Consider the following 21970-nt stretch of genomic DNA (forward strand, 5'->3'; position numbering starts at 1 on the left):
ACTCGTGCTGCAGTGGCTGGAGGTAGCTTGATAGCGCTATGTCTTTAACCCCTGCACCACCAGAGAGGCCCTATTAACTTCTTTTTTTGATTTATTTTATTAGAGTTGTGTAGTTTTCCATGTATATATATATATGTATGTATGTATGTATGTATGTATGTATGTATATGTGTGTATATATAGGTTAGGTTATCTTGTTAGGTTTTGGGGTGCTAATGTAAGAAGTATTGTGTTTTTTATTTTAAATTTCACTTGTTAAATTTCTGGTACATGGGAAAGTGATTGACTTTCATTATCTTTGTACACTGCAATATTGTTATAATCATTTATCCAGTTCCAGAAGGTTTTATGTTGTTTATTCTTTCAGGTATTCTTCATAGATGATCATGTCATCTCTGTTTTGTTTCTTCCATTCTGATGTACATACTTTTTATTTCCTTTTCTTATATTATTGCAGTAGTAGAATTTCCAGGACAGTTTTGAAAAGTAATCATGAGAGGAGAAATACTTACCTTGTATCTAATCTTATTGGGAAAGTTTTGAGTTTCTCACCATTAAGTATGAAGTCAGATATCAAATTGAGGAAGTCCCCTTCTATTCCTAATTTGTTGAGATTTTATCACCATGAATGTGTATTGGATTTTCTCAAATGCCTTTTCTGCATCTATTGATATGATCATGTGTATCCAGCTATTATTATAGAATTATTTCTCTCTTCATTTCTATCAATTTTTGCTTCACATCTTTTGTGGTCTGGTGGTGTTGGCTTAAATAAGTTGAGGCAAACAAAAGTAAGTGGGTTTATTAAAAAATCAAAACTAAGGACTTAAGCCTTGGATCAGCCTCCAGACAGTCCTGGGAAAGCGGCCTAAATTCTGAGCTCCTCAGTGAAGATCATGTACAGTTCACAGGGAGGGATCTTACAGGGAATATTTCAAGGATTTCTACAGAGATCTGGGTAGGGGTCCAGTTAATGTATTTATCTGATGTCATCTGTGCATAGAGGAAAACAAAGAGAGTTGCTAAAATTTACCCTATTTAGAGCCTTATATTCAAGGAACTGCAAATTTTAGCAATATTACATGTCTTTGAGTTGACATTCTTTGAAGTTACTAATTTGTCTGGAGGCAGCAGTTACTAAAACATTGCTTTTTCAAAAGACAGCATTTTACCTGCCTGGGCACAGCCTCTTCACAGGAACAGCCCATCTGTGTTCTGACTCTTAGTACCCTTTTGCTGGGACCAGGGCTGTGGCTAGGGCTAGTGAGGGGGTACCTACTTAATTGCTAGCTTTGGCTAACAGTGTATACATGTTTATTTTGTTACATCTTCTTGAGGAATTAAACTTTTATCAGTATATATCTTATAGCTTATTTTGTTTCTCATTTTTGCATTACTCTCTCCTTTTATGTTTATTAATTTTTTGTATGAAAATATTTCCATTCCTTGCTTGCTTCTTTTTTTTTTTTAAAGATTTATTTATTTATGCATACAAGAGCTGGGGTATAGGCCAGAGGTGTGGGGGGTGGAAGGATTCATCAGAACAGAACAGGCAGATTGACTGAAGTACACTGCTAAGGGTAGTAGCGGGTGAGTCAGAGAGGTCTGCTGTGCCATGTCGGTTGCTCCCTGGCCGGCCAGGGGATCGAACTCGTGCTGCAGAGGCTGCTGAAGCTTTATAGGTTGCATCTTAACCCCTTGCACCAGGGAGCCCTCATTTCTTTTTTTAAAAAAAATCTATGTTATTTTCTTTGTGGTTACCATAGACATTACATTTACTATCTTAAAGCTATAGTGTTCTAATTTTGAGTTTTATACCAGCTTAACTTGTATAAATATATACAGAATGTTTAAAGTTTAAATGTATAATTCTCCCCCATTTAAAATAATATCCTTTAAGTCTAATGAAATATATCTTTATTTTTTTAATTTTTAAAAAATTTTTAAAAAAATTTATACATATAAGAACTGGGGTACAGGCCAGAGATATGGGGGGGGGTGAGAGGATTCATCAGAGACAGAGTGGGGAATAGAACAGGCAGATTGACTGAAATACACTGCTGAGGGAAGCAGTGGGCAAGTCAGGAGAGGTCTGCTGCGCCATGTGGGTATCTCCCTGGCCAGGGATCGAACTCATGCTGCAGTGGCTGCCGATAGCTTCATAGGTTGCGTCTTAACCCCTTGCACTACCAGGGAGGCCCTGAAATATATCTTTAATAATAGAATTTCTGAGCATTCTGATCTATTTTCATATCTGAGATCAGTCCATGTAATGGGGAATATTTTTTAGGGTAACAACTGCTTCAGAAAGGAATTTGTCTTCATCAGATGTAAGAACTCTCAAGGAAAACTAAAAGGTGAAAAAGGTATTTATTGTGTGTGAAATGAGAACACAATATTTAAATTCCAGGTGGGAAGTTTGTGACAGTAACAGTAAAAATGGCAAAAGGCAAGGTTAATTTTTATGTTACCTGCCAATGTTGATGCTGGGATCCTCTCTCACTACTTTATAGCTTTATCTTCAACCCACATGCTTTTTCAAAATCTGCACTCAAGTCTCATTTGACAAGGAAATGACTGATATGATTATCCTTTTCCCAAGATATTATATTCCAAGTTTTTCCCTTGAGGATAGTATTATGTAACCTTTAATTTTTGTATATTTTGATAATGATATATTTTGTATATTTTGTTGTTTTGTGTTTCAATTTTAATACACTAGTGAAAGTTTATTCAGATGACTTTTTTTTTTATAGAGGCTCTTTCTTTGTTTGTTTGTTTTGTCTATACATGCACTGGGTACAGTCAGAAGCACAGGAGGGTGAGAGAATTCACCAGAGCCACAGCAGGGAGCAGAGCAGGCAGAAGGACCGAAGTACACTGCTGAGGGGAGCAGCGGGCGGCAGGAGAGGTCTGGCGCCATGTGGGACCCTCCTCCGGTGGCCGGGGAGCAGCCGGGGATTGAACCGGTGCCGCAGAGGCCACGGGCAGCTTCGCAACCCGGTGCTCAACCGCTGCGCCACCGGGGAGGCCCTCAGATGACATTTTAAGTTATTTTTTTAATTGGTTCTAAATATGAAGTTTAGAGGAATGTATTGGTTATTCTCAGTTTCTTCTAAGAATGTACCTTCATATTTAAATTTTTGTTATGGATGATTGTAAGATTCTCAGATATGTATGTTTAATATTGATTTTAGTATTCACATTATTTTAATTTCAATAAATAATTTCAATAAAAATAATGTGAAAGATGCAACATTTTATATGACAATAAAGTACAGATGAAATTTTCATGTAGGAATATTCAATGGACTCTAACTCTATTTGGAAATGCAACTTTTGGAGGTCAAGTTATAAGTTCATCAGTTAGATGATTATAACAAGCATTAAAGGGAAATGTCCCAAACATCATTTTTCTAAGATTTAATATATCAAATATTATGTTTGTCCTATAACATTGACATATAGCATATGTATCTGTAAAATTTCACATGTAAGTACCTGGTAATGTGTGCGAAATGAGAACACAATATTTTGTGTTAAAAATGAAACACAAACTATCCTAGAATATGGGGACTTAGTGATCAATGTGTGCCTTATTTTAAAACTCCATTATTCAGTTATGAATATGTAATAATAAAAATATGGATTGATACTTCATTTTAAATAAAAAGGTAAGATTATTTTGCTTTCTGTACCTTGATTTCTACCCAAATCCAATTGTAATAGCTTTGTAATAACAACTGAAGGAAAATATTGAATTACGTACTCTCAAATAATATTTGAAATGTCCTGGTCTTTGAAAAGATTTGAAATTGAAAATAATTGCGTTGAGTATATTGCAAATGAATATACACTATTCTGGAAATCAATGAATGTATCTAAAATCTATGGCATTAGCCACATGATGTCGCTGTATACCACAAAGTCCAGTCAATGATAACTTAAACCTAACAGAGGAAGCACCATTTTGTCACCGCCCTACAGAAGAAAAAACGGTAAGGAGAGAAATTACTGAGAATATGAAGTAAAAGCAGGAATTTGAAGTGAGGTGAGAGCTAGATCAAAGGTGTAGTGCTTTTGCGATGCTGTTTTCCAGGCGAGGAAGCAAGGGAGCTCTGCGTCTGCTGCTCTTATTTCTGCTCCTGCCAGCCTGGGGGGCCGGCAGCGGCCAGGTCCGCTACTCGGTCCCCGAGGAGGCCAAACACGGCACCTTCGTGGGCCGCATCGCCCAGGACCTGGGGCTGGAGCTGGCCGAGCTGGTGCCCCGCCTGTTCCGCCTGGCGTCCAAGGGCCGCGGGGACCTTCTGGAGGTAAACCTGCAGAATGGCATTCTGTTCGTGAATTCTCGGATCGACCGCGAGGAGCTGTGCGGGCGGAGCGCGGAGTGCAGCCTGCACCTGGAGGTGATCGTGGACAGGCCGCTGCAGGTGTTCCACGTGGAGGTGGAGGTGAGGGACATTAACGACAACGCGCCTGTCTTCAAAGGGAGAGAACAAAGGATATTTATTTCTGAATCCAGGCAGGTGAACTCTCGTTTTCCGATAGAGGGCGCTGCAGATGCAGACGTAGGCACCAACGCTCTTCTAACCTACACCCTCAGCCCCAGTGATTATTTCTCTTTGGATGTACAGGCAAGTGATGAACTGAGTAAGTCACTTTCGCTTGAATTGAGGAAATCTTTGGATAGAGAAGAAACGCTAGAACTTCATTTAACACTGACAGCCAGAGACGGAGGCAAACCAGAGCTAGAAGGTTCAGTTCAGCTGCTGATCACGGTGCTTGACGTTAATGACAACGCCCCATTGTTTTCCCAGGCGGTGTACAGAGTCCACCTGTTAGAGACTGCAGCAAATGGAACCTTAGTGACCACGCTAAATGCCTCTGACGCTGACGATGATGTAAATGGCGAAATTGTCTTTTCCTTTGGCAGTGATGTTCCTCTTGGCATTAAAAAAAATTTTAAAATTGACTCCAGTTCAGGGGAAGTTACTCTAATTGGTAGGCTGGATTACGAAGAAACAAAATCCTACGAAATTCAGGTTAAAGCAGTTGATAAAGGAAGTCCTCCAATGTCAAGTCACTGCAAGGTTTTAGTGAAAGTACTGGATGTAAATGATAATGCTCCAGAGCTGGCGGTCACGTCGCTTTCTTTGCCTGTCAGGGAGGACGCTCCACTGGGCACTGTCATCGCCCTGATCAGCGTGCATGACCGCGACTCCGGTGTCAACGGGCAGGTGACCTGCAGCCTGACGCCCCATGTCCCCTTCAGGCTGGTGTCCACCTTCAAGAACTACTATTCGCTGGTGCTGGACAGCGCCCTGGACCGCGAGAGCGTGCCGAGCTACGGGGTGGTGGTGACCGCGCGCGACGGGGGCTCGCCTCCGCTGTCGGCCACGGCCAGCGTGTGGGTGGAGGTGGCCGACGTGAACGACAACGCGCCCGCGTTCGCGCAGCCCGAGCTCACGGTGTTCGTGAGGGAGAACAACGCGCCCGGCCGCCACATCTGCACGCTGTCGGCGCGCGACCCCGACGCGCAGGAGAACGCGCGGGTGTCCTACTCGCTGGTGGAGCGGCGGGTGGGCGAGCGCGCGCTGTCGAGCTACGTGTCGGTGCACGCGGAGAGCGGCCGGGTGTTCGCGCTGCAGCCGCTGGACCACGAGGAGCTGGAGCTGCTGCAGTTCCAGGTGAGCGCGCGCGACGCGGGCGTGCCGCCTCTGGGCAGCAACGTGACGCTGCAGGTGTTCGTGCTGGACGAGAACGACAACGCGCCCGCGCTGCTGCCGGGCGGCGCGGGCGAGCTGGTGCCGCGCTCGCTGGGCGCGGGCCACGTGGTGGCCAAGGTGCGCGCGGTGGACGCGGACTCGGGCTACAACGCGTGGCTGTCGTACGAGCTGCTGCAGCCGGCGGCGGCGGCGGCGGGCGGCGCGCGCGGCCCGTTCCGCGTGGGGCTGTACACGGGCGAGATCAGCACGACGCGCGCCCTGGACGAGGCGGACGCGCCGCGCCAGCGCCTGCTGGTGCTGGTGAAGGACCACGGCGAGCCGGCGCTCACGGCCACGGCCACGGTGCTGCTGTCGCTGGTGGAGAGCGGGCTGGCGCCCCGCGCGTCGTCGCGCGCGCCCGAGGGCGCGGCGGGCGCGCCGACGGCGCTGCTGGACGTGAACGTGTACCTGATCGTCGCCATCTGCGCCGTGTCCAGCCTGCTGGTGCTGACGCTGCTGCTGTACGTGGCGCTGCGCTGCTCGGCGCCGCCGGGCGAGGGCGAGGGCGCGGGCGCGGCCGGGAAGCCGGCGCTGGTGTGCGCCAGCGCGGTGGGGAGCTGGTCGTGCTCGCAGCAGCGGCGGCAGAGGGTGTGCTCCGGGGAGGGCCCGCCCAAGACCGACCTCATGGCCTTCAGCCCCAGCCTTCCTCCCGGTCTGAACGCGTTGGAAGAAAGTGAACATCCACAAACAAATTCGGACCTTTCCGGTAATGTAAGTCCAACTCTCAAGGCTTGGATTTAATATTTTTAAATTTATCTAACAATGTTTTATATTCACTTTAAAAAAATGTTCCAAAATGTTTACTTTGAAGAATGTGAAACAAATCTTACCATTTAGTTAGATATTTATTCTTAGTCGCTGCCTGCATCTTGAGTAAAACATATCTCGCAAATATAGGGACAGATGGTTATTATCCTTTTAAAATGGTAGGATACTTTAAGAAAAAACACTGAAATATGAAATAGCCTTTTATTTAACACAGGGTCTCAGTGTGATCAAATACAAAGATATTTTCGGGTTTATTAGTTATATCTCATAGTGAAATATCAAGCCCTGGGCACAAAATTGTATGCAGTTTCTCTTAAGTGTGGGAAATTTCAGAGTGGGCAGTAAAAAGAATTGTTCTAAGCAAATGTAATTTGAAATATTTTTATTGGGCGATATTTTAATTTTTCTGTTAAAACATGACCATTATCTCATTGTCATTATGGCCTGATGCCATTGAACTTGAGTTCTCCTAGAAGGCATATTGTGGCATGAATTTGTTATTTATGATCTTCTTAGAAAATACTTACTGAGCACCTTCCATTTACTCCATCTACAAATAGTCTGAAATATTTTTTACTTTACCCAATCTTTCCAATAACTTAGTGAAGTCCATACTTTGGCTCCAATTCATGGAGGAGGCTCACACAAAGTTCAGTGTTTATGTGGTTTTCTCCAAATCTCCCAAAGATACATACCCAAACTTGCTAATAACTTTATTACCTTTCATTAAAATTTAAAGATCATTTACAATGAATAAATTTGTAAGGGCAAATTTTTTAAAAAATCTGTTAAAAAGCTCAAAATTGGGCCTCCTGGTGGTGCAAGGGCTTAAGTTGCAGCACTATGAAGCTATCAGCAGCCACTGCAGCACAAGTTATAACCACTGTCAGGGAGCTGACCCACAAGGCACAGCAGACCTCTCCGGTCTTGCATGCTACTCTCCCCAGAAGTGTATTTCAGTCAGTCCACCTATTCTGTTCCCACTCTGTCTCAAGCCCCCACCTCTGGCTTGTGCACTAGATCATCTGTGCAAAAAAAAAAAAGAAAGAAAGAAAAAGAAAAAAAGAAAAAATTAATATAATTTGGTAGCTCTATTTTCAGATTTAACTTGATACAGAGCTGTTGCTTAGAGCTTCATAAAACTTAGGTTGCAAACTTGTTTCTGTAACTTTTCAAGTGTTAATTATCACACCAGTCTTTTGGAAAGAATCAGCAAAAGTAATTTTAAAATCAGGTTGTCAGGAAAATTTCCCAGTTCCTCAAAAAGTAGATCAACTTTGCTGGATCATAAAATTGAGAAAGATACATTAAGGAAACACAAAGTAATTTCTTTTCCCTATCCACATTTTCATGTACCAAGAGCTACATTTGTTAATGATATTAAATTCCAGGCTTACGATTTCTTCTAGAGACACTCAGTATTTACTTATGCGTTCATTCCATAGGCACAAGTTGAGAGTCTACTACAGATAGTCCCTGAATTGGGGTGGTTTGATTTATGGCTTTTTAATTTTATAGTGGTACAAAATTTACAAATTCAGTAGAAGCCATATTTTGAGTTGTGAGTTTTGATTTTTTCCTGGGCTAACCACACCCAGGAAAAAACCATACCCATATGATGCTCTCTCCTGATGGAGGTCATGAAATCAGGAGGGTAAACAAATATATTCTACAGCCTCTTAATTTCAGTACAGTATTCAATAAATTACATGAGATATTGAATACTTTGTTATAAAATCGGCTTTGTGTTAGATGATTTGGACTAACTCTAGGCAAATGTGACTGTTCTCAGCATAATTAAGGTATGCTAGACTAAGCTATGCTTTTCAGTAGAATAGGTATATTTATTGAATGCACTTTCTAATTACACTTTCTAATTAGGGTGGGTTTATCATGATGTGATCTCATCATAAAATCTAGGAAGACTGTATATACTCAGCTCTGTTGTAGAACCTAGGGAGGCAGAAATGGTGATACAAGATACAGGTAAGGTACCTGCCTTCTAGGTAACCACATTTACACCCATTTAAAATAACAACTAGGTTATGCAAAAGCTTGGATTTGGTGTAATAGTCATTTTCAGCTTTCTGTGTCTAACCAATGTGTTTATAAAGGAGGATCTCATTCTATTTGTGACTTTTTAAAAATAGGCAATAAGATCTGGCTGTTATTATCAAGCTTTCTGGAAACAAAACAAATGAAGGCTTTCTCTTTTTATGCAAAAAGTACTCAGAAAAGTAGTGTAACTCTCATTGCCTCAGCTAAAGAAAAATATAAGCAAGATTATGCAAAGTGCCCTGAAAAGGGAAATTAAAATAATCAAACAGTTGGGAGGAACAGAGGAAACCATGTTTTAAAACTAAATTGAAAAAAAAAAACCCACCCATAAGTAGTATGTAAAAAACGAACCTATATTTTCTTCTATCAAGCCAGAAAAACTATATTAAAGGCTGATATTGGAGGCTAGAATGACACAACTTGTTTCTCTAAGCATTAATATAGGTCGGAAAACCAATTACTTAGTAGTGCTTCACCGAGAGGTTTACAATATGATTACTAATGGAAATAAACATCATTTGAAGTCTACCAAATGACTTGGTAAAACACACATTTTTATTTTTTTTTTCTCTTTTAAGTAATTTAAAGTCTACCTTTTAAACTAGGCCTGAACTCTTCCTGTAAGCCACCTTAGGTGATTTCTGAAAATGGTTTGCTACTCACTAGACCCGGAAATCCCTACAAAGTCATGCAAATCAAGAGGTTCAAATCTTTGAGTTCGTTTTAGTAATATTCTTTTTTTTTAAGATTTATTTATTTATACATACAAGTAATGGGGTTCAGGCCAGAGGTGGGGAGGTGAAAGGATTCACCAGAGACAGAGTGGAGAACAGAACATGCCGACTGGGGGCCTCCCTGGTGGCACAAAGGGTTAAGTACCACACTATGAAGCCACAGCCACTTGCAGCATGAGTTCAATCCCCTGGTCGGCCAGGGAGCAACCCCACATGGCACAGCAGACCTCTCCTGACTCGCCCGCTGCTCCCCTCAGCAGTGTACTTTGGTCAATCTGCCTGTTCTGTTCCCCACTCTGTCTCTGGTGAAACCTCTCACCTCCTGCATCTCTGGCCTGTACCCCAGCTCTTGTATGCATAAGTAAATAAATCTTAAAAAAAAAAAAGAAACAGGCAGACTGACTGAAATACACTACTGAGGGGAGCAGCAGGCAAGTCAGGAGAGGTCTGCTGCACCATGTGGGTAGCTCCCTGGCCAGCTGGGAATCAAACTCTTGCTGCAGAGGTTGCATATAGCTTCATAGTGCTGTGCTTAACCCCTTGGGCCACCAAGGAGGCCCGTTAAGAACACTTTTGACACTACCAGGCCATGAAGGGTATGCATATCTGAAAGACCATGAAGTATTTGATGTCACTCTATAGAAGCAGTCACTCTACAGAAGCAGTGTGTGCCATTCTGTCGTTACACTGGTGGAGTTGGTAGGTGTGCCCAGACCAAAAAGTGCAGCTGAATGCAGGGTCGGCAGCCCAAAAAGAGTGCTGAGTTTTTACTGTACATGCTTAAAAATGCAGAGTGTAATGCTGAACTTAAGCATTTAGATGTAGGTTCTCTGGTCACTGAGCTCATCCAGGTGAACAAAGCCCCCAAGGTGTGTCTCAGAACTTACAGAGCTCATGGTTGGATTAACCCATAGGTGAGCTTCATCTGCCACATGGAGATGATCCTTATTGAAAAAGAGCAGATTGGGGGCCAGGGAGCTAATCCTCATGGCACAGCAGACCTCTCCTGTCTTGCCTGCTGCTCCTCTCAGCAGTGTATTTCAGTAGATCTGTCTGTTCTGCTCCCTACTCTGATGAATCCTCTCACCCCTCCCCACACTTCTCACCCGCTACCCCATCTCTCATATGCATAGATAAATAAAAGTAAATCTAAAAAAAAGAAAAAGAGCAGATTGTTCTTAAACCATAAGAGGAGGTTGCACAGAAGACAAAGATATCCCAGAAGAAACTGAACAAACAAAAACTTATGGTGTGGGAATAGTTCAACATAAAATACGTGGAAGTAAAAGTGAAAAAGAAAAATTTGGCCTGAAGACATTCAGGCATGTCTTCACATAATGACACTGGGGTTACTGTCAGAAACAAAATTTAGATTGATTCACTAGGGATCTAAGAACAACTAATTAATTGTGATCTTACTACCAGATTATGATCATTTTTATGTAAATGGATTTATTTTTTGTTAATGTTAATTATCCACTAAAATTAATAGGTTCATACCTTGTATATCTGAAAAAAAAACTAGGCAAAGTCATTGCACTTGTACATATGAGAATAATGATGTTATTCTCATTTTTAATGGAGGCTTGGATTTTCAAGCACCCCCATATAAACAAAAATTATTGATTTCAGTAAGCTCTTGGTAAAAAACATTTTTATCTTTTAATTATTCAATTTTAGTTTTGTGGCTATGATCTTAGTGATTATAATTTTATTTTCAAGTTATCTTGATATAATAATACCGATGTAGTGTCATTTGTAGAGAAATATTATTCTTGCATTGCCTGAAATTAATGGGAAAACACGAGAAGACTGTTCTCTTGAAATGTTCCTTTTTTTTCAGAAAACTTCCTATCAGGATTAGAATTATAATTCTATTTCCTGGTATAATAATAAATAGGTGGGCCTCCCGGGTGGCGCAGCGGGTTGAACATAGTGCTGTGAAGCTGTCTGCAGCCTCTGCAGTGCGGGTTTGATTCCCTGGCCAGGAAGATTCCTACATGGCGCAGCAGACCTCTCCTGTCATGCCCACTGCTCCCTCAACAGTGCTTTCAGTCAGTCTGCCTGTTCTGCTCCCCACTCTATCTCTGGTGAGTCCTCTCACCCTCCCACGCCTCTTACCTGTACCCCAACTATTGTATAAATAAAAAAAGAAAAGAAAATAATAAATAGGTAGGAACATATTACTTGAATAAGAAATAATTGGGGTTTTTTTGGTAACCACTATTTCTGTTCTCCTTGTGAGAACACTAGAGGGTTTCAAGTCCCTATTATTTTAAGCCCCCAAGTATGTGGCAATTTGTCACAACAACTTTAGGAAACAAATATAGTGTCCATTGCTAAAATTAAACTCATTGCACTTGTAAAACCAATCTGTCAGTTCCCTAAAATTTATGTGTCTGAGCATTCATTCTTGCAAAAATCTTCATTCTGGTCTTTCACAATACCACAACTAAGCCCCAAATGGTAAAAAGAACAAACATATATATAAAAAAAACCCAAGGTAGATTGAATACTAGGCAAAAAATGAGATGCTGAAAACATGTTTACTTCAGCTTATTTTTGTCTCCTACCTTTTACATAGAAGAAAAAGAGGTAGCAATCCAAGAATCAAGTGATCTAATCTGCTTAATGGTCAGATGCCTTAGTAAAAATGTCAACAATAATGTTCTGTTGGTTGTACATTACCTGTTGTAATGCTTTCCTTCTAAAATAAATTCTGTTCACATTAGCAGATTAGCTTAATGGCCATGTGACCCCAAATGACTCTGTTCCTGCACATTGACTATTTCTGTTTCCCCTCTAACATACACACAATTTTCTTTCTGGTTCCTGTAAAGTCCTGTGTGGTGTGAGAGAATGTCTGGGACAGTCTTCTCCATATGTTGGCTCAGCATCCCAGACCACTTTTTTATGTATACAGGAACTGGGGTGTAGGCCAGAGGTGCAAGGGTGAGAGGATTCACCAGAGACAGAGTGGGGAACAGAACAGGCAGATCTACTGAAATACACTGCTGAGGGGAGCAGCTGGCGAGACAGAAGAGGTCTGCTGCACCATGTGGGTAGCTCCCTGGCCAGGATAGAACTCAGGCAACAGTGACTGGCAATAACTTGATAGCGCTGAGACTTTAAACCCTGTGGCACCTGGGGGGCCCAGATCGCTTTGATCTTGTGACTTCTCAATGTCAACCTGTGCTTCCAAAATTGCTACAACAGGAAAAGGTAGCAGAAGAGAGGCTTGTACTCACAATTACATGCTACTGCTTGAAAGTGTCACAGTGGTCCAAGAAAATTACGCAGCTATGCGACCTCAGAGTAACAAGGAAGTAAAAACCTCTAGTGTTTCCAGAAGGAGGAGAACAGATATATAGATTGTGGCTACAAATAAACATTGATTTCTCACTCTCACCTGTTTACCTTCCTGACTGACAGCAAGCCTAAAGGTGGCTTGAGTGATGCATTTCTTTACTAATACTTGTTCTATCAGAAAATAGGAAAAATGCCAATAGTTCCGGAAAAATCTAGCAATGGAATATATGAATATATTTTCAAATGACTAAAATGATCCTCTGCTCCTAGGTGCTTTACTTGAAGAAATGATTTAAAAAGAGGTAATATATCCAAAAGAATTAAAAGCAGGGCCTCAGAGAAATATTTTTACACCATGTTCATAGCAGCACTATTCACAATAGCCAAGAAGTGAAAGCAACCCAAATGTCTACAGACAGATGGAAAAATGGATAAACAAATGTGACATAAAGTACATTATGATATTAATCAGCCTCAAAAAGGAGGGAAATCCAGTCACATATTACAACATGTTTGAAGACTGAGGACATTGGCCAAGGTGAAACAAGCCACTCATAAAAAAGGAAATCTTGTAAGATTCCACTTAAATGAGTTAGCAAAAATGCTCAAATTCATAATAACAAAGTAGAATGGTCAGGGTAGGTGGTGTGGTGGTAGAAAATGTGTTTGTCTAAGGGATGCAAGCTTTCATATATGCAAGATGAAGTCTGAGATCTGCTTCACAACACAATATCCTTAGCACTACTAAGCTGTGCCCTTAAATGGTTGAATTGGTAAATTTTAAAATGAATTTTGAATGCGTTAAAAGAAAAATTATGTTTCAGAGTTTAAAATCGGCATTTTTCCAGCATGAAAACTGTTGGTAAACTTAGATCTTGGCTAGTTTTAAATCTACAAAATAACGAATCCAGCCTACATTTCGGCCACATGATGTCGCTGTCCACCACAGAGTTATCTCCAGGAAGAAAAATACCCAGATCCGCATTGTCACTCGAGAAGCTGAACGATAAAGAGAAGCGGCTGGACTTAAGCAGAGAACAGTATCTAAAATTTGGAAAACGCGATTTTCTAATTTGATCAATTCACCGAGGATTGGTAATGGTGTCTTCTATGAGAAGGGAACGGGAGGTGGGGCGCCTGCTGCTCTCCCTTCTGCTCCTCGCAGCCTGGGGGGCGGGCAGCGGCCAAGTCCGCTACTCGGTCCCCGAGGAGGCCAAACACGGCACCTTCGTGGGCCGCATCGCCCAGGACCTGGGGCTGGAGCTGGCCGAGCTGGTGCCCCGCCTGTTCCGCCTGGCGTCCAAGGGCCGCGGGGACCTTCTGGAGGTAAACCTGCAGAATGGCATTCTGTTCGTGAATTCTCGGATCGACCGCGAGGAGCTGTGCGGGCGGAGCGCGGAGTGCAGCCTGCACCTGGAGGTGATCGTGGACAGGCCGCTGCAGGTGTTCCACGTGGAGGTGGAGGTGAGGGACATTAACGACAACGCGCCGGTCTTTCCGCTGGCAATAAAGACTATCCAGTTTCATGAATCGAGGCTGCTTGACTCGCGTTTTCCTCTAGAGGGAGCATCTGATGCGGATATTGGAGTAAATGCTCTTCTCTCCTACAAGCTGAGCACCAGTGACTTTTTCTTTCTAGATATACAGACAAATGAGGAATTAAGTGAATCTTTGTCTCTCGTGCTGAAGAAATCTCTGGACAGAGAGGAAACTTCGCAGGTTAATTTGTTATTGGTGGCTACTGATGGGGGCAAACCTGAGCTTACCGGCACCGTTCAGTTGCTTATTAAGGTACTAGATGTGAATGACAACGAACCCACTTTTGACCAATCAATTTACAAAGTACAGTTGATGGAGAATATTGCAAACGGAACATTAGTGGTTAAAGTAAATGCTTCTGATGCAGATGAAGGATCAAACAGCGAGATTGTGTATTCATTTAGTAGTGATGTACCCTTTACTATACAGAACAAGTTCAAAATAGATTCCAGCTCAGGGGAAATCAGAACTAAAGGAAACTTAGATTATGAAGAAACGAAATACTACGAGATTCAACTCATTGCATATGACAAAGGAGCTCCGTCAATGTCTGGGCATTGCAAAATTTCAGTAAAACTTGTGGACATCAATGATAACACACCAGAAATCTCAATAACATCTCTTTCACTTCCCATCCGAGAGGACGCTCCTTTGGGCACAGTCATCGCCCTGATCAGCGTGCATGACCGCGACTCCGGTGTCAACGGGCAGGTGACCTGCAGCCTGACGCCCCATGTCCCCTTCAGGCTGGTGTCCACCTTCAAGAACTACTATTCGCTGGTGCTGGACAGCGCCCTGGACCGCGAGAGCGTGCCGAGCTACGGGGTGGTGGTGACCGCGCGCGACGGGGGCTCGCCTCCGCTGTCGGCCACGGCCAGCGTGTGGGTGGAGGTGGCCGACGTGAACGACAACGCGCCCGCGTTCGCGCAGCCCGAGCTCACGGTGTTCGTGAGGGAGAACAACGCGCCCGGCCGCCACATCTGCACGCTGTCGGCGCGCGACCCCGACGCGCAGGAGAACGCGCGGGTGTCCTACTCGCTGGTGGAGCGGCGGGTGGGCGAGCGCGCGCTGTCGAGCTACGTGTCGGTGCACGCGGAGAGCGGCCGGGTGTTCGCGCTGCAGCCGCTGGACCACGAGGAGCTGGAGCTGCTGCAGTTCCAGGTGAGCGCGCGCGACGCGGGCGTGCCGCCTCTGGGCAGCAACGTGACGCTGCAGGTGTTCGTGCTGGACGAGAACGACAACGCGCCCGCGCTGCTGCCGGGCGGCGCGGGCGAGCTGGTGCCGCGCTCGCTGGGCGCGGGCCACGTGGTGGCCAAGGTGCGCGCGGTGGACGCGGACTCGGGCTACAACGCGTGGCTGTCGTACGAGCTGCTGCAGCCGGCGGCGGCGGCGGCGGGCGGCGCGCGCGGCCCGTTCCGCGTGGGGCTGTACACGGGCGAGATCAGCACGACGCGCGCCCTGGACGAGGCGGACGCGCCGCGCCAGCGCCTGCTGGTGCTGGTGAAGGACCACGGCGAGCCGGCGCTCACGGCCACGGCCACGGTGCTGCTGTCGCTGGTGGAGAGCGGGCTGGCGCCCCGCGCGTCGTCGCGCGCGCCCGAGGGCGCGGCGGGCGCGCCGACGGCGCTGCTGGACGTGAACGTGTACCTGATCGTCGCCATCTGCGCCGTGTCCAGCCTGCTGGTGCTGACGCTGCTGCTGTACGTGGCGCTGCGCTGCTCGGCGCCGCCGGGCGAGGGCGAGGGCGAGGGCGCGGGCGCGGGCGCGGGCGCGGGCGCGGCCGGGAAGCCGGCGCTGGTGTGCGCCAGCGCGGTGGGGAGCTGGTCGTGCTCGCAGCAGCGGCGGCAGAGGGTGTGCTCTGGGGAGGGCCCGCCCAAGACCGACCTCATGGCCTTCAGCCCCAGCCTTCCTCAAGGTCCAGGCTCCAAGGAAGAAAAGCAACAACCCAGAGAATCAGAACACGTGGCAGAGGTGAGCCTTTTCATTTTTTTTTTAAATTATTTGATACATAGAAGAACTGGGGTACACACCAGAGGTGCGAGAGGATGGGAGGATTCAACAGAGACAGAGTGGGGAGCATAACAGGCAGACTCACTGAAATACACTGCTGAGGGGCGCAGCTGGGTGAGACAGGAGAGATCTGCTGCACTATGGGTGGCTCCCTGCCGGGGGATTGAACTTGAATAGCTTCACAGTGTTGTGCTTAACCTCTTGAGTCACCAGTGAGGCCCCAGCCTTTTCATTTTTTCCTCCAAATTCTAAAATTGTTCTTTTTCAGTTAACATATATTATATAATGATTCCCAGTCACAGATCTATGTTGTCCTGTTGTGCAACATAGTTTATAAATTAGAGAGCAATTTCTTTCATCAGAGCATTTAATATTTTAAATTTTTCCTTTTTTGCCTTTTCTATTTTCCGTAATTAAATCCCTCCATCAGAATATACTTGAAAGGACTGAAAACCACATCCATAAAAGTTGAAAACTTAATAATACCTGTAAATATTTTTCTCAAATTTGAAAAAATCACAGTTGGAAAAAAATTAAAGAATATGGTTATATAATGCCTATATCCAATTTACACCATCCATTCATTCTGTAGAATATATTGGAATAAGAGTGTTATGTATCTGAACTTTTTTTAAAGATTTATTGTTATTTATTTATGCATACATGAACTAGAATGTAGGCCAGAGGTGGGGTGGTGGTAAGAGGATTCACCAGAGACACTGGGGAGCAGAACAGGTGGATCTACTGAAAAATACTGCTGAGGGGAGCACTGTCTCACTGCTGAGACAGGAGAGGCCTGTTGTGTCAGATATGGTTTAGCTTCCTTATCTGGAATGGAATTCATGCTGCAGTGGCTGGTGATAGCTTGATTGAGCTGAAACTTTAACCCTTGTGCTATCACACCAGGGAGGCGCCCTACCTGCACTTTTTTTTTTTAGTTTTTTTTAGCATCGAAAATTCATTTGGTTATCTGTTTATGTAAGTGTCAATAAGTTAGTGTTTCTTTTCCTTGCCCTCAAAAGCACCCTAAATGGATATGTTAATGCCAGCACTTCCACAAGTATCTGTCCTACTAGATTATTTCTACACATGACATCATTTAAGAATAAATGCTAATGTTGGCTATCATTTGGTTGTATAATAACCTGTTTTTAAAAAAGATTTATTTATATATGCATACAAGAACTGGGGTATAGACCAGAGGTGTGTGTGTGTGTGAGAGAGAGGATTCACCAGAGTGGGGAGCAGAACTGGCAGATTGATTGAAATACACTGCTGAGGGGACCAAGGGGTGAGACAGGAGAGGTCTGCTGTGCCATATGGGTCAGCTTCCTGGACAGGCATTGAACTCATGCTGCAGGGGCTGCAGATAACTTCATAGTGTTGAAACTTAACCCGTTGCACCACCAGGGAGGCCCAATAATCTGTTGTTTTGGATAAATATTTCATACTTGCAAAATCCTTGTTGTTTTAAGTCACCATAGAGTTCAATGCAAAGAGCACCCTCTCATTTTTTATTTAAAAACCTTAACATTAAAAAATAAATCACACTATTGGGTGACTAGGTGGGGAACTTCTTCATACAAGTGGAGAGTGCTTTATCCAGTCTCATACTATCCAGTTGCTCAGTCATCCTTCCAGCATCAGTGTCACTGGGCTAGTGTGCCTAGGCCTCCCACTGTGCAGAGACTCACCATATTTCTCTGACACCACACGCAATGCCTGAGAATCCTCTTCTATGACTGTAAGAGCTCACTCAGTTTCACCTGACAACTTTCATATTTCTAGTGAAATTGGAGTTTTTGCAAAAGGCAAAGATTGTATTGGATGGCTCCAATTTTATTGGAAAGTCTCTTGTGTTACTTAATTAAAACCATAAACTTGACAAATGTTACAATTGGAAAGGAAAATTTGTGTTTCAACCAAAGGAAGAGGTCTTGGGGTGATATTGCTGTCTAAAACTGTCTGGCTATTTGGTACTTAGTTATTTGATGTTTTCCCCAAATGTAGGAAGATATTGATGAATCAGAGAAATAGCTTCCACTAATTGATCTTCATCTGAAATCTGCTTTTAAAGGGATTGAGGCATTTGGTGGGGGAAATCTTAAACTCCTTTTAAGGAAAGTCTATTGCTACAAGTAACATTAATTATTCAGACTTGATAAGCATCAAAATGCATAGAATACATTTTTCTTGAGAATCAGAATTTATCTAAGGCTTTACAGAAAAAAGAATTTGTATATTGTAGACATCCTACTAATTAATAGACATAAGTAAATATACTTTGTAAATTAACAATTACCACAATAGAGAATATGTATATACACATATTTCAATATCTTGATGTTTCGATGTCCACAAATATCAATAGCCTGATTTTAAGTAGATTTCAAGGCTAAGTGGTTAATTACAGGTCTTGAATAAGATTGAGATCCCACTGAAACTCTACTACCTTAGATTGTTTTGAAACTACTTGACTTATTTGTGTTTCCACTTCCTTTTTTTGAAAAAAGTGAATCATATTAACCCCTACCTCATAGGGTTGTTGTGAAAAGTTAGTGGGATGGACTCATTAAAACAAAAGAGCAGCGCACTTGTTACATGGGGACTATTTCCAATATATACCCACCACTGTAATAACAGTAATCTCGGTTACTATATTTTACTCTGTGTCATGGACCAGGATACTGAACAGTGATGAGTTAGTTTAAACACACTAAAGATATATTTTGATCATATATAAAAACTTTGAATAGTCCTCAAAGGAAAATTCAACAAAAATAGAATTTTGGGGAGTTCAAACGAAATATAAGGAAAAGATACATTTAAAAATACTTACATATTTAGCCACATGATGTCGCTGTCCACCACAAGGTCTTTCACTACAAAAGAAACCAAGCTTTCATTACGTACCCAGATGCTGCTTTTCCTCACAGTCTCTGAATACGAGCACGGCAGGATTGTTTAAGAAATGAAGAATAAGGAATTGAAATTATTTTTTAAATATTGGATGGATGCAAGAGAGAGTCAATATTTGGGAAAGGCTTGCGCAATGGCATTTTCCTGGAGAGAGAGTCTAGAAGTCCGGCGTCTATTGCTTTGGCTTCTGTTCCTCACAACCTGGGAGGCTGGGAGCGGCCAGGTCCGCTACTCCGTCCCCGAGGAGGCCAAACACGGCACCTTCGTGGGCCGCATCGCCCAGGACCTGGGGCTGGAGCTGGCCGAGCTGGTGCCCCGCCTGTTCCGCCTGGCGTCCAAGGGCCGCGGGGACCTTCTGGAGGTAAACCTGCAGAATGGCATTCTGTTCGTGAATTCTCGGATCGACCGCGAGGAGCTGTGCGGGCGGAGCGCGGAGTGCAGCCTGCACCTGGAGGTGATCGTGGACAGGCCGCTGCAGGTGTTCCACGTGGAGGTGGAGGTGAGGGACATTAACGACAACGCGCCGGTATTTCCAATGACAGTGAAAAAGCTGTTTGTTTACGAATCCCGGCCACCTGGTTCTCGGGTTCCGCTAGAGGGCGCGTCAGACGCAGATATAGGAGCGAACTCGCAGTTGACCTACAGCCTTAACTCCAATGACTATTTTACCCTGGATGTTAAAAGAAGTGATGAGGAGATTAAATCTCTCGGACTGGTGTTGAAAAAATTTTTAAATCGCGAGGACACTCCGGAGCATCACTTACTAATAACGGCGGTTGATGGTGGGAAACCGGAGCTCACTGGCACTACTCAGCTGAAAATCACAGTTCTAGATGTGAACGACAATGCCCCAGAGTTTGAAAGGACGGTTTACAAGGTTAGATTATTCGAAAATGCACCAAACGGTACCGTGGTTGTGGTTGTTAACGCCTCTGACTTGGATGAAGGACCAAATAAAGACATTGTATATTCCTTCAATGCAGATATGCCTGCAGATACTTTGTCAAAATTCCACTTAGACCCGGTTAACGGGTACATAAATGTGAAGGGTAATATAGACTTCGAGGACACTAAGTTATATGAGATCCAGGTAGATGCGACAGATAAAGGAATTCCCCCAATGGTAGGTCATTGTACGGTCCTAGTGGAAATTTTGGACACCAACGATAACATACCTGAGTTGGTTATTAAATCATTGTCATTACCTGTATTAGAAGATGCTCCACTGGGCACTGTCATCGCCCTGATCAGGGTGTCCGACCGCGACTCCGGTGTCAACGGGCAGGTGACCTGCAGCCTGACGCCCCATGTCCCCTTCAAGCTGGTGTCCACCTTCAAGAACTACTATTCGCTGGTGCTGGACAGCGCCCTGGACCGCGAGAGCGTGCCGAGCTACGGGGTGGTGGTGACCGCGCGCGACGGGGGCTCGCCTCCGCTGTCGGCCACGGCCAGCGTGTGGGTGGAGGTGGCCGACGTGAACGACAACGCGCCCGCGTTCGCGCAGCCCGAGCACACGGTGTTCGTGAGGGAGAACAACGCGCCCGGCCGCCACATCTGCACGCTGTCGGCGCGCGACCCCGACGCGCAGGAGAACGCGCGGGTGTCCTACTCGCTGGTGGAGCGGCGGGTGGGCGAGCGCGCGCTGTCGAGCTACGTGTCGGTGCACGCGGAGAGCGGCCGGGTGTTCGCGCTGCAGCCGCTGGACCACGAGGAGCTGGAGCTACTGCAGTTCCAGGTGAGCGCGCGCGACGCGGGCGTGCCGCCTCTGGGCAGCAACGTGACGCTGCAGGTGTTCGTGCTGGACGAGAACGACAACGCGCCCGCGCTGCTGCCGGGCGGCGCGGGCGAGCTGGTGCCGCGCTCGCTGGGCGCGGGCCACGTGGTGGCCAAGGTGCGCGCGGTGGACGCGGACTCGGGCTACAACGCGTGGCTGTCGTACGAGCTGCTGCAGCCGGCGGCGGCGGCGGCGGGCGGCGCGCGCGGCCCGTTCCGCGTGGGGCTGTACACGGGCGAGATCAGCACGACGCGCGCCCTGGACGAGGCGGACGCGCCGCGCCAGCGCCTGCTGGTGCTGGTGAAGGACCACGGCGAGCCGGCGCTCACGGCCACGGCCACGGTGCTGCTGTCGCTGGTGGAGAGCGGGCTGGCGCCCCGCGCGTCGTCGCGCGCGTCCGAGGGCGCGGCGGGCGCGCCGACGGCGCTGCTGGACGTGAACGTGTACCTGATCGTCGCCATCTGCGCCGTGTCCAGCCTGCTGGTGCTGACGCTGCTGCTGTACGTGGCGCTGCGCTGCTTGGCGCCGCCGGGCGAGGGCGAGGGCGAGGGCGCGGGCGCGGGCGCGGCCGGGAAGCCGGCGCTGGTGTGCGCCAGCGCGGTGGGGAGCTGGTCGTGCTCGCAGCAGCGGCGGCAGAGGGTGTGCTCCGGGGAGGGCCCGCCCAAGACCGACCTCATGGCCTTCAGCCCCAGCCTTCCTCCTGGTCCAGTTAATGGGGATAGAGAAGAGCAGCTGGGTGTGGATGTTGATCTTTCCGCCAAAGTAAGTAATTTCTTTATTCTTTCAAAAATGACTTCATTCCTCCACGTTTCTACTCCTTTGGAAACATTTTAATAATTACCCTCTAACAGTCGATTTTTCAAGTAACGGTTTTAAGGTCAAAATATTGGATTTCTTGTGACTAATTTTTTTAATTTAAATTTTATTTTTATATTCCGCATACAATTACAACCCCCTTATTTTGACCCCAATCCCTCCTTTCCCCACCCCCCACCCCCCATAGAGTGTCTCTGGTTCATAGTTGTTTGTTGATTTTGATATTTTCTTTCTTATAGTTATTCTTTTTCCTGGTCCCTTATTTAAGTTTTCTAGAT

General features: G+C 45.4%; 1 protein-coding gene and 1 pseudogene across 4 annotated transcripts in view; both read left to right on the top strand.

Annotated features, from left to right (window-relative positions):
- Window positions 1-4085: 4085 nt before the first annotated feature.
- LOC311182688 (protocadherin alpha-C2) overlaps window positions 4086-21970 on the top strand; it is a gene marked incomplete at its 5' end in the record, with an annotated part of 214278 nt that continues 196393 nt past the window's right edge. The window contains one exon of one of the 3 annotated variants that reach the window (XM_084251690.1): window positions 4086-6476. In XM_084251690.1, coding sequence (XP_084107816.1) covers window positions 4086-6476 — 2391 coding nt within the window. Of the gene's footprint in view, window positions 6477-13732; window positions 16145-19235; window positions 21639-21970 lie in introns of those variants that run through there. The other 2 variants (XM_084251687.1, XM_084251688.1) reach the window with 2 other exon arrangements.
- Window positions 8501-10586, top strand: LOC311182823 (large ribosomal subunit protein uL22-like; annotated as a pseudogene). Its single transcript has 3 exons — window positions 8501-8519; window positions 9968-10287; window positions 10497-10586. The product of its transcript is annotated as a large ribosomal subunit protein uL22-like (transcript).

This window comes from Talpa europaea, assembly GCF_964194135.1.
Source record: "Talpa europaea genome assembly, chromosome: 13".
Lineage (NCBI taxonomy): Eukaryota > Metazoa > Chordata > Mammalia > Eulipotyphla > Talpidae > Talpa > Talpa europaea.